The sequence below is a fragment of the Neurospora crassa genome, linkage group IV, assembly GCF_000182925.2.
Source record: "Neurospora crassa OR74A linkage group IV, whole genome shotgun sequence".
NCBI classification, from domain to species: domain Eukaryota; kingdom Fungi; phylum Ascomycota; class Sordariomycetes; order Sordariales; family Sordariaceae; genus Neurospora; species Neurospora crassa.
This window is the reverse complement of record NC_026504.1, coordinates 3,249,318-3,269,162: the sequence shown is the minus strand read 5'-3', so window position 1 is coordinate 3,269,162 and position 19,845 is coordinate 3,249,318. Positions and strand designations below refer to the sequence as shown.

The 19,845-nt window shown below is 52.0% G+C and overlaps 7 protein-coding genes and 1 non-coding gene across 8 annotated transcripts; 2 read left to right on the top strand and 6 right to left on the bottom strand.

The window, feature by feature from the left end:
- Nucleotides 1-569: 569 nt before the first annotated feature.
- Nucleotides 570-893, top strand: NCU16813 (hypothetical protein; the record flags this gene model as incomplete). The annotated part of the gene is made up of 1 exon (XM_011396101.1): nt 570-893. The coding sequence occupies one exon, from the start codon at nt 570-572 to the stop codon at nt 891-893; it is 324 nt and encodes a 107-aa protein (XP_011394403.1).
- Nucleotides 894-1,388: 495 nt separating this feature from the next.
- On the top strand, nt 1,389-4,558 carry NCU04465 (nonselective cation channel protein). The gene is made up of 2 exons (XM_951941.2): nt 1,389-2,275; nt 2,339-4,558. The coding sequence occupies exons 1-2, from the start codon at nt 1,983-1,985 to the stop codon at nt 4,275-4,277; spliced, it is 2,232 nt and encodes a 743-aa protein (XP_957034.1). The 5' UTR covers nt 1,389-1,982; the 3' UTR covers nt 4,278-4,558.
- On the bottom strand, nt 4,507-4,577 carry NCU15175. The gene has a single exon. It is a non-coding gene; the product is annotated as a tRNA-Gly (tRNA).
- A 225-nt stretch (nt 4,578-4,802) lies between these two features.
- Nucleotides 4,803-6,768, bottom strand: NCU04466 (cyanamide hydratase). Its single transcript, XM_951942.3, has 3 exons — nt 6,443-6,768; nt 6,059-6,365; nt 4,803-5,961 (listed from the first exon to the last, which is right to left on the bottom strand). Exons 2-3 carry the CDS (start codon nt 6,282-6,284, stop codon nt 5,444-5,446), a joined length of 744 nt encoding a protein of 247 aa, XP_957035.2. The 5' UTR covers nt 6,285-6,365; nt 6,443-6,768; the 3' UTR covers nt 4,803-5,443.
- A 750-nt stretch (nt 6,769-7,518) lies between these two features.
- NCU04467 (hypothetical protein) lies at nt 7,519-9,133 on the bottom strand. Its single transcript, XM_951943.3, has 3 exons — nt 8,516-9,133; nt 8,228-8,288; nt 7,519-8,097 (listed from the first exon to the last, which is right to left on the bottom strand). The coding sequence occupies exons 2-3, from the start codon at nt 8,231-8,233 to the stop codon at nt 7,843-7,845; spliced, it is 261 nt and encodes an 86-aa protein (XP_957036.2). The 5' UTR covers nt 8,234-8,288; nt 8,516-9,133; the 3' UTR covers nt 7,519-7,842.
- Nucleotides 9,134-10,332: 1,199 nt separating this feature from the next.
- NCU04468 (proline-specific permease) lies at nt 10,333-12,900 on the bottom strand. Its single transcript, XM_951944.2, has 3 exons — nt 11,132-12,900; nt 10,959-11,070; nt 10,333-10,902 (listed from the first exon to the last, which is right to left on the bottom strand). The coding sequence occupies exons 1-3, from the start codon at nt 12,738-12,740 to the stop codon at nt 10,719-10,721; spliced, it is 1,905 nt and encodes a 634-aa protein (XP_957037.2). The 5' UTR covers nt 12,741-12,900; the 3' UTR covers nt 10,333-10,718.
- Nucleotides 12,901-13,026: 126 nt separating this feature from the next.
- On the bottom strand, nt 13,027-17,025 carry NCU04469 (hypothetical protein). The gene has a single exon (XM_951945.2). It carries the CDS (start codon nt 15,799-15,801, stop codon nt 13,768-13,770), a length of 2,034 nt encoding a protein of 677 aa, XP_957038.1. The 5' UTR covers nt 15,802-17,025; the 3' UTR covers nt 13,027-13,767.
- Nucleotides 17,026-17,265: 240 nt separating this feature from the next.
- On the bottom strand, nt 17,266-18,851 carry NCU04470 (HD domain-containing protein). Its single transcript, XM_951946.2, has 4 exons — nt 18,709-18,851; nt 18,489-18,635; nt 18,240-18,417; nt 17,266-18,173 (listed from the first exon to the last, which is right to left on the bottom strand). The coding sequence occupies exons 2-4, from the start codon at nt 18,541-18,543 to the stop codon at nt 17,585-17,587; spliced, it is 822 nt and encodes a 273-aa protein (XP_957039.1). The 5' UTR covers nt 18,544-18,635; nt 18,709-18,851; the 3' UTR covers nt 17,266-17,584.
- Nucleotides 18,852-19,845: the final 994 nt, after the last annotated feature.

Below are 19,845 nucleotides of genomic sequence, written 5' to 3'. Positions count from 1 at the left end.
GATAATGATCATGACCAGCAAATCACCCGAAGTCACAATCGCACATGTAACACGCTTGACATGCAGTTTGCGTGTGACGTTCTATCGACGCAGCTTTACAAGCTTGTTCGTGCCGAAGCCATGGTGGGGTTGTTTTGTATCTCCTCGGTCATCTCCATTGTTCGTGGTGTAGCCACTGAGGTGTTCGTGAGTGGTTCTGATATGTCCATCTTGGACGGCCAGCGGGTTACAAGCATGTTGTCCGTCACTCTTACAACACCAATTCATACAGAAGCAAGCCTCGTTTTGCGATCCGTACAAGTGTTAAAGTCACACCCATTGGCCTTATATTGGGACACTGAACTGGTCTGTTGACAACTGCCCGGTAGCCGTGGTATGTTTTGGTTTTTCGAGAGCTTACCAAGCGTTTAACATGCAAATTGCGAAGACCTAAGCTGTCATGAGACGACCAGCATGTTGCCTCTTTTGGAGAGAGCGAGTCCTCCGAACTTTCGAATAGCTCAGTGTTATGTAGTTGATCATGGACACTTGCCAACCGCAGTCTCAACAGTAAAGGGGCCTTTAGCAAGATGCCACCTCGCCTGACCTTGGGAGCAGGGTGCTCTGGTACCACTGCCAGAAATTTCACCTCTACACGGGACACTCCTGAAGAAGTGTCAAAACCTTGGTCAGTGTTGCAAGAGCTCAACATCTTGGAATCCGACTCCGCCGCCGCCGCCCACCCGGGCAACACATGGAATACCGAGACGCTCTTGGGCCAAAGCAAAGTAGCTGATAAGGCCTTCATCGTTAGCTCGAAGGTGAACGCTGACCGTCCTCTGCCGCACCTTGATGAAGCGCGGACCAGCACCAGCCACCATTATCGGCCAGACTTTGGACCTCCTCGGGGCTAACCGTGTGAGAGTTTACTATGCCCATGCGCCGGATTCGAGTACGTCGTTTGAGGCACAGGCTAGGGTTTTCGATGTCCAGTATAAGGCCGGCAGATCTGACCAGGTACGATGTGTTCCAAGAATTTTGACCGCGGCAAAGATAGGGCAACACTGACTTTGGTCAGCTCGGACTTTGCAACTACACCGCCGAAGACATGGAAATATGATCTTTGCCATCTGCGACGAGAAGTGTACACTCTTCATAAAGAATACGAGCAGTGATGAGCTAATCACGCGTAACGTAATTGCCAAGTTGCCAAGGCTGATCAAGGCTGAAGTGGCCGAAGCGGAAGATGCAGAAATTACGTTATGGGAACCAACGCTACTGTTAGCCCATGTTAAGCAGTGCTTTAGCCCCGCCATATCTCCACTAACAGATGATGCCGCAGATGAGATGCGCGATCTGAAACATACCCCGAAAACACTATGTACAGTATTTCTGCAGCGACGGATGTGGTGTGGCACAGTATTCATGGAACTGCCAACCGGGCAACCAACCCCAACTTGACGACTAATATTCTCTTCCCAACGTCCCAACGTACCGCCTTTTCAAAGCGCCTTTTCCACTTCTGCTGTCTGATCGTCCACCTGACCATGCCAACCAAATCAGCTCGAGTCCAGAACATACAATGGATTCTGGCTCCACCCTCCCTCAGGGACGACCTCCATCACTCCGTCCTTCCCACTAGTCTAAGCCGGGGCTGTCCATGTTTCCCCCTTGGCTAGCTGGCACTCCTGAGTACCGCCTCTCCCGTTGGCGGTACCGGCTCGGAGGGGCTTCAATGATGGATAATGAACCATGACAAATGGAGCCAACCTCGACTGTGTACCGGAACCCACTCTCCACGCTTCTCCCGGCCATCCGGGTTGTAACCATTAGCTACTACTTTCTCCATGTTGCAGGGCAACACCGTCGACGCCATGACGGTCCTTAACTAGATACAGATGCCCAGTGCCTTGGCGTAACCGTCCTGTCATCTCGACTGCTCCAACTCCCTCCTTTGCTTCGTTGATCCTGCTACACCACCACCACCACCGTCGTTATATAAGATGGCTGTTTCCAACATCCACCCCAGCACACAACCCCCCGATGACCCTTCACATCCCGCCCCCCTGGAGTCCGACCCCTTCCACGACGACGGCGGCGCCAGTGAGGCTAGCTACACCAGCGAGAACAGCGACATTGAACTCCAACATCAATCCGGATCCAACAACGTGGCCCCCCTCTTCGGTCGCCGTGGGCGCATTGCCCCCGGCAGTCAAGTAGGCCTGGATGCTGCCGAGCTCATCTACCTGGCCGGTGACGCCTCTCAAGTGTTGCCGGTCTATGTCACCATACATCGGTACGAATAGGGCTTGGAAGGGGACAAATAAGAGCCTGGCAATGGCTAACAGGCAAACCACAGGATCCGACGCTTGGTGATTGCCGCCATCGACGACCCCTATACACTCGACCAACTGCAGACGCCTCGCATGGACAATATGATGGTTCGGCCCCTAGTTGAGAAGCTGTATAGTCCCGACAACCTCTCAGTCGTCTACTGCCTCCTCGCCAATCGCGTCCAGTTTCAACGTTCCGCGACAGACGAGTCCCTCTATGTGGCTGTCAACAACTCTCGAGCCGCTCTCTGCGAACTGCTGGCTACCCGCGTACTTCGACGCTTTCACCAAGACCACCCAGATCGTCCAGGACTCTTGCTCCTTGCCAATATTCTGGTTTCAGGGTTCGATCCGTTTGACGCCGCACCCGATCCGCTTCGCCGATACCGACGCTCTTTACAATGGCCGTATCAAGACCGTGGCGGTCACGAGCGGAAACTTACGGCACTCGAGTTGGCCATTTTGTCAGAGAGCAAGTTCCTGATCGGGTCAGTCGCATGTCAGCGCATCGTCAACGCTGTCTACCGCGGCCAAGTTGTGTACACTCCGCTCTCGTTTGTCGATATCCTCCCAGACCATTACAAGTACCACCCTGTATCGCTTTACGAACCACGGCGGGCTTCCATACTCAACCATCGCCGACTGATCGTTCCTCGACTACGAAATCTTCTCGAACTCGCCCACTTCACCATCCTTCTAGGCCTGTATGTGTTGACCATGACACATCGAAACGACTTTTATGACGGAGGTGGAAGTCCATTTGGGGGTTTCGAGGCTGCCTTTGTGATATATACAACCGGCTGGGTCCTAGAACAGTTTGCCGCTCTGGTCGAACACGGCTGGGAGGTACACGCTCAAAACCTTTGGAGCTTCCTCGACCTTACTTTTACCTTCATCTTTGGAGTATATGGCGTTGTACGGTTTGCGGAATTGTGGTTTTACCCCGAGGCCGACTACGCCATACCTATCCTCTGCGTCGCCGCCCCGGTTCTACTTACCCGCATAGCCTTCACTCTCATGCCAGACAACATTGTCTTCATCGCCCTACACGCAATGATGCGTGATTTCACCCGACTTACGTTTATCGCCATATGGTGTTTTACCGGCTTCTTGCTCGGCCTTCTCTGGCTGATGCGCACGGGCGCGCCCCCGGATCCTGCCGATGTCGCCGCAGGTTTAGTAACGGCCCAGTCCTCCATCGAGGATCGTCCAGGCTGGGCCACCATTGGAAAATGGCTTCTGTGGATCTGGTTTGGACTCGATGGCACCGGCATCGAACGGACGGCCGACTTCCACACCATCCTCGGCCCTGCCTTGGCCGTGACGTTTGCCTTCCTCGGCAACACCCTTTTCTTGACCATCCTTGTCGCCATGCTCACCAACACCTTCTCCAAGATTATCTCCAATGCACAGGCGGAAATTTATTTCCGCCGTGCCGTCTTAACATTCCAGGGCGTCAAGAGCGACTCTATTTTCGCTTATCCGCCTCCGTTTAACCTACTCGCTTTGGCAGTTATGCTCCCACTGAAGTTGGTAGTCGGTCCAGCCATGTTCCACCACATCAACGTTGCAGCCATCAAAGTCATCAACTTCCCGGTCCTCCTGATGATCGCACTTTACGAGCGTAGACGGGTGTGGGCCAAATCCGCTACGCCCAGTGCAGGTGACGGAGAGGACAGTAAGTGGTTCTTTGGTCTGAACCCCTATGCCGATATCCACGCGCTGTTCAGGACGGAGCCGCCGCAAGAGGTGCTCGACATGTTGGAGAAGATGGACGGGATTGTAGATGAAGAATTGGAAGATATGGATCTCATGGGTCTTAGGCGGGGCAGTAGAGGTATGGGTGACGGCCTGGGGAGAGCATCGACCGAACTGGAGCTCGGGAGGTCGATGGAGTTTGATGTGACGGGCAGCATCGAAGGAATGCATAGAAGGAGAAAGCACTCCGCTGGGAGCGCGGTTTAGCGGAGGCTGAGATTTGAGAAGAAGTGGTTTGCACTAGTGGGAATGAATGTCCGGAAACATGGAGGTTCCTTTGATGATATCCCCATCCAAGCTCCCGAATTTTGAGTAGATAAAGATGAGTCGTGTTTGGGTTTGGATACTGGCCGGAAATTGAAAGATACCTAGTGCCAAGGGCAATGAGATATTTAGGACACAAAGAATGCGGAACAAAAAAAAAAGTCAAAAGAATTGCGCCAGCCGCGAATCGAACGCGGGGCCCATCGATGGCAACGATGGATTTTACCACTAAACCACTGGCGCTTTTGCTGTTGTTAAAGATCTTAATGCAGCTCCTTGGCTTATTACTGTTCATGCATGCTACTCACTTGGGCTGTATGAGGAACATTGCATCATTCAATGTCACCGTGGCGCATACGCGAGAAATTCGCGTATCGAAATTATCGCATATGCTTCACTCATGTTTCTCATGTGATTTTCCTGGCTTGAACTAACTTCACAGCTCCATATGTTGAGGAATGAGGAGTGTCGATTTGCAAGTTCGGCCATCGGTTGAATAGGAGGATTTCACTGGCGCTGTCGAATTCGAACACATCGTTGAGCAGTCAAGAGTGATAAGATATGTTGAGGTACTTACTTGCGCCTTCATATTTTAGACGCCCTTGTTCTCGCGCAATGACGGATTATCTAAGGGTAAGTAACCAATCCCAGTCTTAAGCAACTCATCTCGTTCTCTCACTCGCAAGAAAACTCTCAACGTACCAAACAAGTTCTAGCGAAAACGAATAGTCCTCGTTCGGCGTGAGAGTTCAGACACGGCTATCTTTCCGAGCAAGGCCCGTATCTGGCCCAATATATTTCTCTCCAATCTTAGCATGGGTATCCTCCATGTCTAACAAACAGACACTACATGTGATTTGGACACCAGACAGCGCAGAGAACCTATCTCTCTCCCGAGTAGCAGTCCATCCGTCAATGATTACAAACCATTCATGTTGCACACCATGCTCGCGACGACACATTTACATCAAATCGGGTTCAGTCCCCCTTATCACATTTTTCTTTTCACTTACTTATCATTTCTTCCCTTCTTCCCTCCCTTCACAGGCTGCAAAGAGACACACAGCCTCTATTCTCTACTTTCTCCCTCTCCCTCTCTAACCTCCCCATCATTCTGTCCAAGCATCATACTCCTCCATCAACTTATTGAACCGAACCCCATTCGGAAACTTCTCACTGCCCAAATGCGTCGTATGCGCCCACGGCTTCTCCTCCAGCTCGGCTCTAAGCGACTTACTAAAGCACCTACTCCACCCACACCTCTTGAACTTGGTGACCACCTGCTCCCGCGTCTGCGGGTGCACCAAATACGGCCGTTCGCTCATATTGTCATACACGGTCGCCAGCTGGATCAGCTGTCCCAGAAAGGTGATGGTGCCGACGGTGCCCTGGTCCTGGTGGCGGATGATGGCCTCGGCGACGGCTTCGGCTTGGGATTGCGCGCCGCCGAGTTGGTGCTGGATGAGCTGGAGGGCGATGAAGCCGCCTTGGAACTCGAAGGAGAGTTGGGTGCTGGCGCGGGCGGCGGGGGTGGTGCCGATGTCGTGCAGGAGGCAGGTGAGGGCGAGGGTGGAAGGCGAGAGAGAAGAGGCGTGGGTGGGAAATTGTTGGCGGGCGATAATGGTTGCTATTTTTTTTTTGTTGCAATGTTTAATTAGCCTTGAGTACTAGGTGGGGAGTGAAAAGGATGAGGATGAGTATGGTGATGAGAGGATATAGCTTACCCCAGTGGAAAACTCGCATGGAGTGGTTGTAGGTCTCGATGGGAAGCTTCTCCTTGGCGTATTCTTGGACTTTGGCTACGATGGGATCATCGGATGGCCAGGCAATATCCGAGAGCGAGACGGGAGTGGGCTCGTTGAGGTACGGCTTTCCTTCGAAGATGGCATCGGCATCGACAGGCACAGCGGTCCAGCCGTGGAGGCCGACGGTATCGGTGTTGGGGCACATGGTGATGTTGGGATTTTGGTGGATGATTTGGGACACAAGCAATCAAGTTATGTTCTTTATCTCTGGATGTTGATATTTATTCTACCATGGTTGGCGAGGCGAACAATGAGCATTTATTTCACATATATCGTCGATCAAGAAGAACTGGGGAAGCTGACTCATCGTTTACCCACAGTCTTGGGTTCTTCACGTCGACCCGCCTCTCCCGGTGAAGCGATCCCCGTGGTTGGTCGAAATCTTCTAGATGTACGTAAGTATTCCGTAAATAATCATGGATGATACACGAGAAACTACGTGTATTATATTGTGGTTCCAATTGACGGCCGTATGGATTTAAGGCTGGTGTGAGTTCGGGTAGTGACGGCGACTCGACGAGACTGCTGTGTTGGTTCTTCTGAAACAATACTCAGTGCTTTTTTGTCGTCTGTTGACATACATGCGATGCTTTTGCACTCTTCAATCAACATTCATTCGAAACACCTTCAAGTAATGACCGCATCATCATCAATGTCAGTGGAGAGATTTGTCATCAAGACGTCAGTCGGAAACTTGCGATGTGATGTTATCGCCAGGCTGGGGAATTGGTTACGGGAAGACCTCTATATCGCCCATAAAATGGGCCTTGGACTAGGTATCCCAGTATCTAAGTGCTACCTACAGCTGTTATGGGAAATCCCAATAGTGGGTTCCGCAGATTGTGTCGGAGTGCATAGCGTGTGGGGATCACTAACTGCCTGTTTGAGGGCGGGTGACTTGACGAGGTTTTTACTTGCATCTTCCACAGACCATCTGCTATTTCCGCGGAGAATCAATTCAAGACTATTTGAACTATCAGCGATAGAATTTCGACTTGTTGTCTGTCGTTCAGCCCTCGCTAGCTGACCACTTATGTCGAGCTGGTACCATCCCGTATGCTCTTCACAAGACCAAGACAAACCACCATGAAAATCGCCTGGCGGAAACGTCCAAAATATTACGGAAAGGGGGAATACAAGAAATAACTGGAAAAGAAGAGAAACACACCTTCACGAGACGCTAGCTCTAGCAAAATTAGTGGCCACAAGCTAGATACCATCAATTTTGCTGGTTAGCATGTGATGTTTACCTGAAACACCCATTAGACCTGGCTCGCCACAACCGGTATGTACGGTAATTGAATGAAAGTTACGAACTTCCACTTCTCATCACATCACATCACATACATACATGGCTTGCTTTCTTCTTTAGTATACCTCAGCGGAATAGTTCAATTCACTGATCTTTAACTGGTTTTTTGATCCGAAAATCTGCTTCCAATGTAGGAAATACCTGGTAGAACAATGTTCCATCTAGTCCCCAAAAACATTCCGAAGTTCGCTTATCCTTATTAATGTCGAAACAACCTGCCGACTCTTCCTCAACCTCTCTCAAACTCAAGTATATTTCCCTATTTCCAATCATATTTTCCATATAATTTCTTCCCTCAGCTTCCATTTTTCCCTTTCTCAAATCCAATCCTCCGTCACAGCTCGCTAATCCAATCCTTCTCTACTATCGGCTAGACAGCCCTTGCATTGCATCACTGCTCACAGTAGCAAGCCTTGCAAGTCTTCATAAAATTATTATGGAACCCCTGCGCATCGCAGTACGCATCGGCATTGTTAGCCATGCACAGCGCATCGAGCCGCGGATCGGGGCACCTCGGGGTGCCGTAGTTGACCTGGACGGCATTGACGTTGGGTTTTGCGGGACCCTCGGTGGCTTGTTGGCCAGTAGGCAAAGCAACAGCTCCGGCGGTGAAGAAGCTGAGGAGGGTGATGAGGGCGATGGAGGTCTTTGGTGGTGGGAGAGTTAGTCGAGGGTTGGGTATAAAGGCGAAGGTAAGGAAAGTGAGGTTTGGTCTTTTGGAACGCTGCAGATGTGCAGGAAGGGAGTTGAGGTTTCACAAGACGGAGTTTACTTGCCTTCATTTTGACGGCGGGTCGTGTAGGGCGGGATAACTGTTCAATATGAACGTCGAATTGGCTAGAAATCGTGGTCAGGTCCAAGTCTCGTGCGATCAAAAACACAGTCTGTATTCTGGATATTCCAAAGTCCAGATGGTACGGACAGAAGGGTTGGGGTAGTATAGATGAACGGGAGGCTGGCTGCGTTGTATGTGTCGTGTGTCATGTCATTGTATATGTCGTGTAATAGTAACCAAGGAGTGTATTGGCTGGGGATGATCCGCAGGGGAGAAGCAGGAGGCTCACCTAGTGGGCACGGGCAAGGTATGGTGATCGACGCTGTCAGGTATGAAGGAAATGATCTTTTTCTTCCCGAAACCAGTCTTTATAGATTGATGGTACAGGGAGGAGGCTTTTGTACCCAGATAATGGGGAGTTGTTGTTGCTTTTTGATATCCACTTGTACAAGAAGAAAGAAAGCCACAGCTCCAAAATCAAAAGACGAGGTGGTGCACGGCAACCCTGTTCATGATGCTTGTTCAGGGTCGAAAGCTAAGCCGTTGGGGTTTAGAACGTTGAAATAGTCTCAAATAGTTGCGCATAAAATGGAAAAGATGAAACCAACCGCCACGCTAGGTTTGAAGTGCTCTATTTTTGACAACCGGGTTGAGCCGAAGAAGCAAGCAGTCTACTTGGTCCGATGACAAGCGCAGAAAAGCCAAGTAGACGGGAAAAGGCGGCCGTCTGCGCGGAAAGTAGGCAACGAGAGTGAGCGATGTGAGAAGATCTGAAGAAGGTGAAGAGATGGTGAGAAGACCGGATGACACCTTGACTTTAGTCCACCTCGAACCGGAATCGCAGCTGTGTTTATTTGGTTCCGTACCACAATTCGGTTCCGATAAATGACATTGGAAAAGGCAGAACTTATACCCTGGGGGACTGTCTGATCAACTGAAGAGTGGCAACCCCAGTTCCCATGGATATTTGAGACCTGCCGCTTCAATGGAATGCGACCCAAGGCATGGATCGGGGCGGCGGGGGACGGTTGACCGAGGGAGGGTAACCCAGAACATGGGAACCCAGCAGGGGTAGCACATTCGCCGATCCAGGGACTAAAGTAGCTGGATGAGCACGGATTTCCGAAGGGGAAAAGAGCCTCAATGGAGTGAAGACGTAGGAACCGAGAGTGCCACACCGAATTCCAGGCCAAGGTAGGCTGTTGATTTCCCGGCTTGGACCAAACAGACTGAATTGAGATGTGTTGATACCATGTCAGGCAAAATGTGGTGGATATAATGCTTGAAATGTTGGTTTGAACAGGCCGAAAAAACCACGAGTATGTACCTAACCAAAGGGAGGTATGCTTGTGCTATATATACATCTGCCAAGTCAATGAGAGACGCAATGAAGCAAGGGATCAGTGGCGTACCTACAACGCTGAACATGAGCGATGTACTCTGCTCAACCATGATGTGATGAAAATGCACCCAATTTTCACCAATGTCCACGATGTTTGAGATTTGGGTCTCGAAAAAAACAAACCTGGACATGTCCGCAACAGCAACCTGCCAATCTCGGACGAGGGACATGCCAGGACGACTAGAAACGGAAATGATAATCAGCAATCTCACCTCCCACTTGCCTCTGTAATTTCATGGACCCCGCCGTTGGTCGGTACATGATTATCTGCGAAGGTGCAGTGCAATCATGCCCCGAACTTCTGGGAAGACATATATAGGGCCAGAGTTCCAGCCGTTTGATAGTCTTGGTCAATCGAACGGACAAATCGTGTGCTATAAACGCCCTTCATGAAAATGACAACGAATTGAGCATGGGCAGCATATATTCGACTGGCAAATACAATGCGTGGAATCCGCGTATTAATAAAGAATCACATCCGAATAATGCTCAATGGTTGCAGAAACCCATCGTCAATGGAAAAATGGGAAACAGATGGGACCGTATACGAACCATGGACGCAAGGTCCTATGCGGCCAGGATAGTATTCGTTGCCAAGTGACAAAGGCCACGTTGGGTCAGGAAGTGGTCCGTCAAATGATATATCGTTCCAAAAAATGCACAATGTGTTGGCTATAGGGCCGGGGGCCGGGGCCGGGGCCGTGTCGAGGGTCCAATGGATGCCGCCTGTAGAATAAGGTGGTTTGTTGATTAACTATATACACCTGCCTGCGCTGGCCTTCGAAAAAAGCCAGATTAAATACCCACCATCGACTGTTTCTAATAATACCGCTTCAGAAGAGCAGTGTAGTTGTGAGATTTCCAGCTAACCTCAAGCCGTAATGCGTCGAGGCAACGGCGAACCCAAGCGACATCGACTCCACAAGGCTGCAGATACTTAAGCACATGGTAAGCAAGTTTAGAAGAGGGAGGAAATGTAGGAAATGGCAAGATATATAACTCTATGTTGTGGCTGTGTAAATGCATAAGTGATTGTCATCATCGGTATCGTAGCGTTGCGTAAACGTACCGGCCGTAAGCGCCTCTCCTTCTAATCCCATATCCAACTCACAACCCGTGCCCACCCTTTAGTCTTCCCTTCTTCGGGGTCCTCGAAAATGGCGTCTTCGGCTTGCTCGAATGCAATATCAAGGGGGACGTCATCCAGGGACACGATCTTGGTCTTCTTGTAAAACTTCCAAGCCAGGTAGGCGATGAGGACGATCGGAATGTCCCTAGTCATTCGTTAGTATCCTTGCGACTATAGTCTGATTGATGTTGGTGAACTTACAAGTATGAGGAGACAAATGTAGCGGCATCCCAGTTACCCTTGGTAAAAACGCTGAAGCCTCCTGTTAGGAGAATGACGATGCACATGAACAGGGCTACCGGCGAGCTGTAGACTATAACCGGGAAAGTGATCAGTCTCAGATCTGGAATCTAGCTTTGACGACAACAACTTACCAGTCCACCAGCTGGACCACGGCAGCCTGGTATATGCAATGCCCTGCCTGTCCATTGCCTTTCTCAAGCGGATATGATTCACCAAGATGGATGACCAAGACACCAATACTCCCGCCGAGGTCAGCCGTACCAACCACCAGAACACGTTGATAGCGCGCTCCGAGAGACTCATGAAGCTCAGAGACATGAAAACTCCAAACAGGAGTACACACATGTACGGCGTTCCCCACGACGTAGTCCGCAAGAAGATCTTGGGAGCTTGTCCCTTCAGCGCCAGTCCATACAAGACCCTCGTGCCCGCCAACAAGCTCTGGTTAGACGCAGACCACGCGGAAGTAATCACGATGGCGTTGACCACCGATGGAATCGCCTTGATGCCCGCCGCCGAAGCCGCGATCACGAACGGGCTCTGCGCGACGCTATCACCGCTACCATCGAGCCTCGGATCATCGCTCGCCACCAACATACCAACCACCAGCACCGCCAGCATATAAAACAGCACCACCCTCGCAAACACGCGCTTGCAAGCCCTCGGTATCGCCTTCCGGGGGTTCCTCGTCTCCGCCGCCGCCATCGCCAGACTCTCCACGCCCGCAAACGAGAACACCGCCCCCGTCATGACGCTCCAAAACCCCAAAAACCTCCCCCAATCTCCCGTGGCAATATACTCCACAAACGGCCCCGGACTCTTCCAATACCGAAACCCGATCCTCTCCGTTCCCGGGATCCCCCCCAAATCAATCACCAGCCCCAGCAAGATCAAAAACACCACCAACACCACCTTGAGCATTGCAAAAACAAACTCCACCTCCCCAAACACCCGCACGAGCGCCATCCCCACCCCGACCGTCACCACCACAAAAAAGACAATAAACACGGCCGGGCTGACGCGGCCCTCCGTCCAGTACTCAAACAAGACACAAATCGCCGTGATCTCGCTCGGGATGGACAAGACATTGCCATACACCAGATTCCAGCCAATCGCGAACCCCCAGGCCGGGTCGACCAGGAACTCGGCGTGGCGCACGAAGCTGCCCGTTACCGGCAACAGGGACGCGACTTCCCCCAAGGCGAACTGCACCGCGCACACAATCAGGCCGATGACAAAGTAGCCCAGCAGCGCACCGAGAGGACCGCCGCGCGCGACGGCACCGCCGAGCCCCAGGAACAGACCGGTGCCGATGGAGCCGGCGATGCCGAGCATGGAGAGGTGGCGCTGGGCGAGGCCGCGGGTGAGTGAGCGGGATTCGGTGGTGGTTACGAGGTCAGCAGCGGCGGCGGCGGCGTGTCCATCCTCTTGGTCTTCTGCTCCTTCACGTCGGTGATGGGGAAGTTGCTGCTGGGATTCGAGAATGGGTGAGGAGGATGAACCCATAGTGTCGTTGTCGGAGTCGTAGGGCTCGGGATCGAGGTAGGTCAGGTCTGCGGATGATCGGGGACTGTCGTAGCGGTGGTTGGTGTTGTTGATGGTATGGTAGTTCACCGTCATTTCTGTCGCTGCTGTCTTAGTCTTGTCGCCGCTGCTGTTGGTGTTGGCGGTGCGGAGAAGCGCACCACGGGCAGCAGCATCACCATCCATTCTCGAGGCTCCCCAACCTGATGGCGCCATTTTTCACGGTGATGTGAATTAGTGCCTGCGACTCTAGGTCAAGGAGATTGCCCGCCCGCCGAATTCCGTTTTCGGAAAGCCGAGTGTGCGGTAAATGAATGTGTTCAGCGTAACATGGGATTTGGCATGTTGTGCTGACAGAGTGATTGTTGCGTTACATTGATGTGATTGGTGAGAAGCTCGAGTTCTTGTGAGGTGAGAAAGGACTTGGATGGTGTGACACACTTTGCTTGTCAGCGATAACATTTGGGTTAGGGTTAATGCCGGAGAGATAGATACGCAGTGTGTTAAAAATGCGGTTGCTGATGGGTAGGTACCGTGTTATCTAGGGATATGTAATAGTAGAAGAGGGAGAAATCCGATAAAAAATATGTACCTGACGAGTCAACTTCCCAATGCTATTTGTTATATATCATTCACAGGATGATACTAAAGATTACAAAAAATATGCCATGATATACTTCGGTAATCCTAACAAATGTAAACAATCTGCCTGCCCTGGACGGACGACAGGAACGAACAGCCACACAAAAACACACCAAAATCGGACACACTTGCTCGCTCAAAAAGTAACCGAAACAGGGGGCTCCAAGAAATGGTATCAAAGAACAAAAACGGACAGCAAAAGAGCAGGTATGGAGTACGTGTCAGCAAAGCAGAAAACTCCCGGCGCCCATGCGATCCGCGCGCCTGAATGCAAACAACAAGGAGCGAATGACGTGGAGCCCCCAGCGCATTCCTTCCTACCTTCCTTCTCGTGTCTGCCCAATGATTGTAATCAATCACGAGCACACTACCTTCCGCCAATCTTTTTGATCATCCTGCCACTTTGAACAGCCCAAAACAGTTTACCTTTAACAACTGTATGTTCCGTAATTCTCCAGAATTGCGCCTGGGCCGCAGCTTCCTGAACTCACTCATCATGGGTGGGATCCAATATCAGAAAAGCCTATCCAACTGATCGTAGCTCATCTGACCTCGCAGCCACCGGGTATCACCAACACCTGATTCACTCTCCAACCCGTCTTCAGAGCTCATCTTCCTCCCACACGACATTACTACCACCCCTATCATCGAGCACCTCCACCTTTGTCCCCAATGCCTCCTTCCCCTGCCGAATCATCTGCAACAGTTTTTCATTGAAAGCATCTATGTTCGCATCCGCATCCCTTTCGGCAGCCATCTTCTTCTTCGCAAGATGCTTCGCCTCGCCATCCAGCCTAGGGCTGCCCTTCAGTCCATCCTCGACATAAGCGCCATGAAGACTCAGTCCTCTGTTCCTACGCATGGACGACCCAGGCCTTGCCGAGGAACTGTGGCTGGGACCGGCAGCGCCGCTGCTTTCACCGCGGCGGTGGTGGTTGGTGGGGGATTTCAGGACCTTGGCGGCTGAACTCGACGAGGGTCTGGGGATGGCAGGGGAAGAGAGCTGGATGGGCGCTTGAAGACTTCGCCTAGTGTTACTGTTGCCACCGCCGGCATTACCATAGCCAAGGCTCTGGCGACTGGAAGGGCGCGAGTTGGAAGAGGACTGATAGGCAGGCGAGGAGAACGCAAAGGGGGTAGGGTTTGCATGGCTAGGACTTTGGCGGCCGTTGAAAGTAGCAGGACTTTGGCGGCCGTTGGAAACGGCTGCATCGAGACCGCCAAAACTGGGGCGAACCCCTCCATTTCCTGGCGCCCCACCGGCAGAAGCCGGGAGGGGTATTCGGCTCACGGGAGCTGCCGCCGTTGTAGATGTAGAGAACGAAGGAGTTGGCGTGTCCCTGGCCGGTGGCGACCTTGGAGCGCCAAAACTAGGGAGTTCTTGGGCGCCCACACTAGGCGCCACGGTATGTTGCGATAGTCTCGAAGGAGCCCGTGTCCGGGGCAGCATAGATGGACCGCCAGTAAATCTTTGCGAGGGAGCCGTGATACGTCTTGCAGCATTACTTGAAGATAATCCTGTCGACCTTGTCCGTAGAGAAGATGGTGGCCTTAGCCCGGGCGTTGCCCGTCCTGATGACGCAGCGCCAAAGCTAGGCAAGACAGGGGAGGGCGATGGGCTGCCACCGTTGCCGTTTTCGTCTACCATTATCCAGTTCCTGTTGAGGTCATCCTGGATCTCGCTTACTTGTCTCCGTTTGACGGCCGGTCGGGTCAACGAATCTGAATTGTTCGTCTCGTGATACTCGGGCGCATAGGGCATATAATCGGACATGGGTAGGGGTAGTGGGGATGAAAACTCCTGGGGTGCTACGAATTCTTGCACTGGTGGCGGTATGGGCGTTATCACCGTCTCCTGAGGAGGCATCGACGTGTCCTGATCGGCCTCCATGGTAAAATGGATGGGTTGTTCTTGTTGCTCGCTAGCCCACGGCTGGCCAACGGCAGTGGCCTGCACAGCTGGGGTAACTGTTGAACCGTTAACCTCGTATCCTGTGCCGCCTCCGGCTTGGAAGCCACGAAATCCTCCGCCTTTACAAAACTCCCAAACCTTGCCCATTACCTGGCCTATGGTTTGCAAGCCGAGAAATCCCCACTTCGACGAGTTGGCTGGGTTCTGTTGTTGTGTGGAAGAGTCGACCTGACCCTCCATCTGAGACGACGGACCATCGGGGTCGTCATGGGCTCGCTTGGAGCCTGCGGCTCTCCTGTAGTCTAGATCAGAGTACATGCTCTCTTCCAGCCTACCGTTGACCGTGAAGGTGCCGCCCGTTGGGGTAGCATTCAGCTGGCCGGCCAAGTTGTATCTTGCTTGGCCCGCATCCGTCATTCCTGTCTCTGCCTTTCCGTCGTTCATGCCATCCACCTGCATGTTGTGATCGTTCGGGGTCGCTCCCTGGACACCCAATCCCAAACGTTTCCGCTTCGCATTTGCTTGTTCTGGTGTTTGTGAGGGGCTTGTCCCGTTGGACATGGCTATGTCGTCGTAGAGACTACCGTTAGACTTGCCGAGGTTGTGGTTCGAATCGGCCGGCGATGCTGGCGGCTGGAAGATGCCAGCACTTAGGGTTTGCGATGGGGTTTCGCCGCCCGGTTCAAAGTAACCACCGGGAAGGGAATCGGGGCCGAAGGACATGGTGGGTTGATTATCAAAGGTCGAGAGAAATGCGACGGGGTTTCATTCAATGTGTCGCCGATGCAGGTTGGGTAAATTTCGATGGGTCGCGGTGCGTTAAGACAGTTCTAGCGTTGGGGCTAGCCAAGTCAAGAATGACGATTCGATGACCGCAACGGTGACTGCGTTGCTGAGTGGTTCGTTCGGTCCAATGGTTGTCGAGTCTGGATGCTGTGCTTGCCGCAGGAGCGTCTCTGCATGGTAATCCGGCGGCCAGGGTCCAATTGTGCGTCGCCCTGACTGCTCAGAGGGGTCCAAATCAAAATCTCGGCCCTGTTTTTTTTTTTTCCTTTCCTCGGTGATTGTCTCTTCGGACGATCGTGGACAGGTGCGCACGAGTTGGAGTAAGGAGGTGACCGCGGCGAGGCGCGCGATCGCGGGGTAAACGGTATCAGGAGCCTGAGCTATCGATTGTCGAGCACTGTGAGCCCTCACCCAACTGCTCGGGGTGGTAGGAAAGGCGGCCGTTTGGGGACAAAGTTGTATGAAAGGAAAGTATGCGGGTGTCTCCCCAAAGTCGCACAGACTCAAGAGAGCAAAGGGCGATCAGAGCTGAGACGGAGAGACAAGAAGTTAGAGACAGGGCGAGGGCGACTCCTTGGAATCGGGACCAGGTGTAGGTAGTCGGTGAGAGATCGGACGGCGACTATAACGGCCTTTCGAGGGAAATATGTATGCGACGCGCAGCGCGAAAAGAAAAAGGACGGGTGGGTTTAGTGTTGTTTCCCAAGCGTCAGATGGACACCAGGCCGACAAATAGTTGTTCGGAGAATCGAAAAAAAAAAAAAGTGAACCACGGCGTCGAACACTCTCTCAAACCCAGCCACGGCAATCCAGATTGCGTGAATGTGAATGTGGACGGGGTGTCGGACTATCGGAGAGGGGGCGGTCAACAATTTCGAGGCTTATCGTAGCTGAGCGCAGGCTTGGCTGTTGTATGATCGCCTTCCGGTTCAGTTGTGACGGCTGCTCTGCTTCTGACTGATCAAGGTTTGGACCGGAACCTTGGACTGATGGCGCAACAAAACCGGAGCAAGTCGAAGGTCGACTGGTTGAAGAGAAGAAGATGATGGTTGTCAACTCAAGCGGTTTTGAGCTCACGACAGGGTGCGGTCGATATTGATCGCATGAGGGTCAGGAAAGGGGAATCCGAACCTGATCAAGGGGTCTCCTGATCAATGACCGGGGCGAGGATCCCGTTCTGGAGATGTGAAGCCCCTCACCCCCTGCAGTTGGCGAAGGTCAACAAATCTGAACTCCACGGCCTGTGCTAACCAAACAGCGCTGTCACGGGCCGTTGGCGCGGTAAGTTCAGTGGGGTTGGCGCAGCGGTTTTGGGGGTCACTACCCGGCAGCCGACCACTCCAGCACGAGGCGGGATCACCTTATCACCGTCATAGAAATAGGAACATCTTGCCTACTGGGGTGAAGAGGCAACTTGAAATCCAAGGAAACAAAAATCGTGATTTCTAATGCTAAAGTTGCCGTTCTATCAGGTATGCTAGATTAGCTATTTCATGCTTCTCTTGTATGATATCATGATGGTGGCGCAAACCGTCCGATTCCGCCTGGGTATTCCATACAAATCCACGTCAAAGGCGACAGCGCCCTTTCAGATGCCATAGGTACGTAACCATAATCCCATGCGAGCGCCTAAAATCCCATAACTCCCGTCCACTCCACAAGTCTTCCAATGCCGATGTAAACAGCGAAAAGTGATTTCAAGATCATTGGCCGTCGGCTTCTACTCCTTCCGCCCATGGCCGGCATAGTATGCCTCTTGCATCTGCTCCTTTTCCTGCGTGATAACTCCTTCATCACCCCCGTCACGACGAACATGCTCCTTTCCCGCCCAGAATTCTTCGCGCTCCTTGATAATCTCATCCGCCCAGACCCTCATCTCGTCAAGTCCGACCTTGGTCTTGACAAAGGTGAACTCGCCCAGGTCAAGCTTGCCCTTTGCGCGCTTCTCGTACTCCACCATCTGCAAGAGTAGTTCGATCTTGTCAATGTCGTGGACAAAGAGACTTTCCAGCGTCTTGGAATCCTCGTATTCCTGCCAGATGGCACGTATTTGCTCGCCCTGCTTTCCACCGTCGACATTGCCCAACAACCTCTTTGTGATGTAGTCCATAGTCGAGGCTTCACGTCTGTTCTTCTCCGTTTTTGGGACGTTGTCAACTGGGGTGATGTCGCCGACAAGGGCTTCGGCCATGTCGTGGATCAGGGCCATCTTGATGCACCTGTTGACGTCGATCTTCTCGGCAAGGGAGGCGGGGGCGAGCATGGTCATCATGGACATTCTGTACATGTGGTCGGAAATGGATTCTCCTCTGTGAACAGCTGTCGGTTAGTCTACTATAACATGGATGACTTTGGAGTCAAGGCAAGGCGCTTACCGGTTGATGGCAAACCGCGTCCATCCCTCGCGCTTGGTAGTCTTGAGGCGCTCGAGGAGATGGAAGTAGCCAATTGGTGAGTCGGATCCTTCAGCGTATTTCCCGGTGCTGATGGTCTCAACTGCCTTGTCTACCGTCCAAGTGCCCTCCACCTTGGGAACGGGAACAATTCCCAGATCTGACCTTCACAGTCAGTACGTGTCTTGGGCGACAAGACCTCAAGGCGTGATTGGGTGAGTGGCGGCGTACCTGTCTCGACGACGCCATTTGGCTTGATGTCGTTCTCGGTTGGGTTCGATGACATGTTCGTGGTCGCTGGTATGAAATTTGTATGGGTCTCGTTTGAATGTCCAGGTTCGGGTCGCGATGTTGAACGTATGGTTCGTTGACGCAAGCCTAAAACCGAGATGATATAATGTGAGCGAAAGATCTAGATTGGTAGGGCTTGCTTGCTAAAGTTGATACACACCGAAATATTGAAATACTGCTGAGTTTCGAGAGGTCGGGTTCTTATCTGGGCAATCAATGTAAACACAAGTCACAGCCTCAACAAGGGAGAAGAGGGATGAAAGTGGACAAGACGGGACGGTTTTGGTGACAAGCACACAAGGCTGACAGCGCATGTCAAACAAACACAATCGCCCACCACCTATTGGTGGAGGAAATCCAAGTGGACCCAAAGGGCCCCTGGCATTCAGGCAACCGTGGGATTTGATTGGTGCGCGTTTTTCGGCAGCGGGCCGAGCAACAGTGATGTCACTTTGCACCTTCCTTCCCTTCCGTTTCATGTATGTACATACAGCAGTGCACCGCCTTTAACCGCGCAGCCGCAGTCCTTTTCACTTTTGTTCCTGAAAAATCCCGGATCAATATCACCCTCCATGGTGTCGCGTGTAACCAAACGCCCTCTTTGTGCCACCGAGTCGCTTTGATATCGGTTTACTGTCCTATCAAACCTACGAAAACACTTGCGGCTAACGCTACATGCCTATCTGGGACCATGTCAACCAAAACCAGGCCTCAGCCCAGTCGAGTGTACACTACCTTGACAGCTTACAACCATCCACTGACCGCCGTGAGGAAGTAAAAACATCCCAGCAGTCGATCTTTTCCAGCGCGGCCCAGCCCATTTATTATATTTTGCTGCTTGTGAGGAACAGAGACTAATTCGGCTTGACTTGCCTTGTCTTTTTTCCACCAAGCTGCTGTTGGTGAAGGATGCTTTGCGGATTTTCAGCAGCAGCAGCACCCTGAACACACGGCATAGAGATAATTCACCTACTTGAATATCTTGAAGAAATGTGGTCGAGTAGGAACTGCCCAACAGCAAGGTGAAACCTCATTTCTAATTTTAACAAGACAAAAGTTCAAAGTCAAGAAAGCAACTACACTCAATCAAAAAAGGTCAAACAACCCACAAATAATACATACCCGTCCAGAAGCACTTCCGGCTCAATCTTGGCTCAATCTTCATGCGCCTGGCCTTCGAGCTTGCTGCCGTGTTCAACCCTAACCCTCCATCTCTTTCCCTCCTTCCATTTACCTATCCTCTCCACATCACCATCAATCGCGCTCACTCTCCGCTTTTTTTCCTTTTCACCATTCC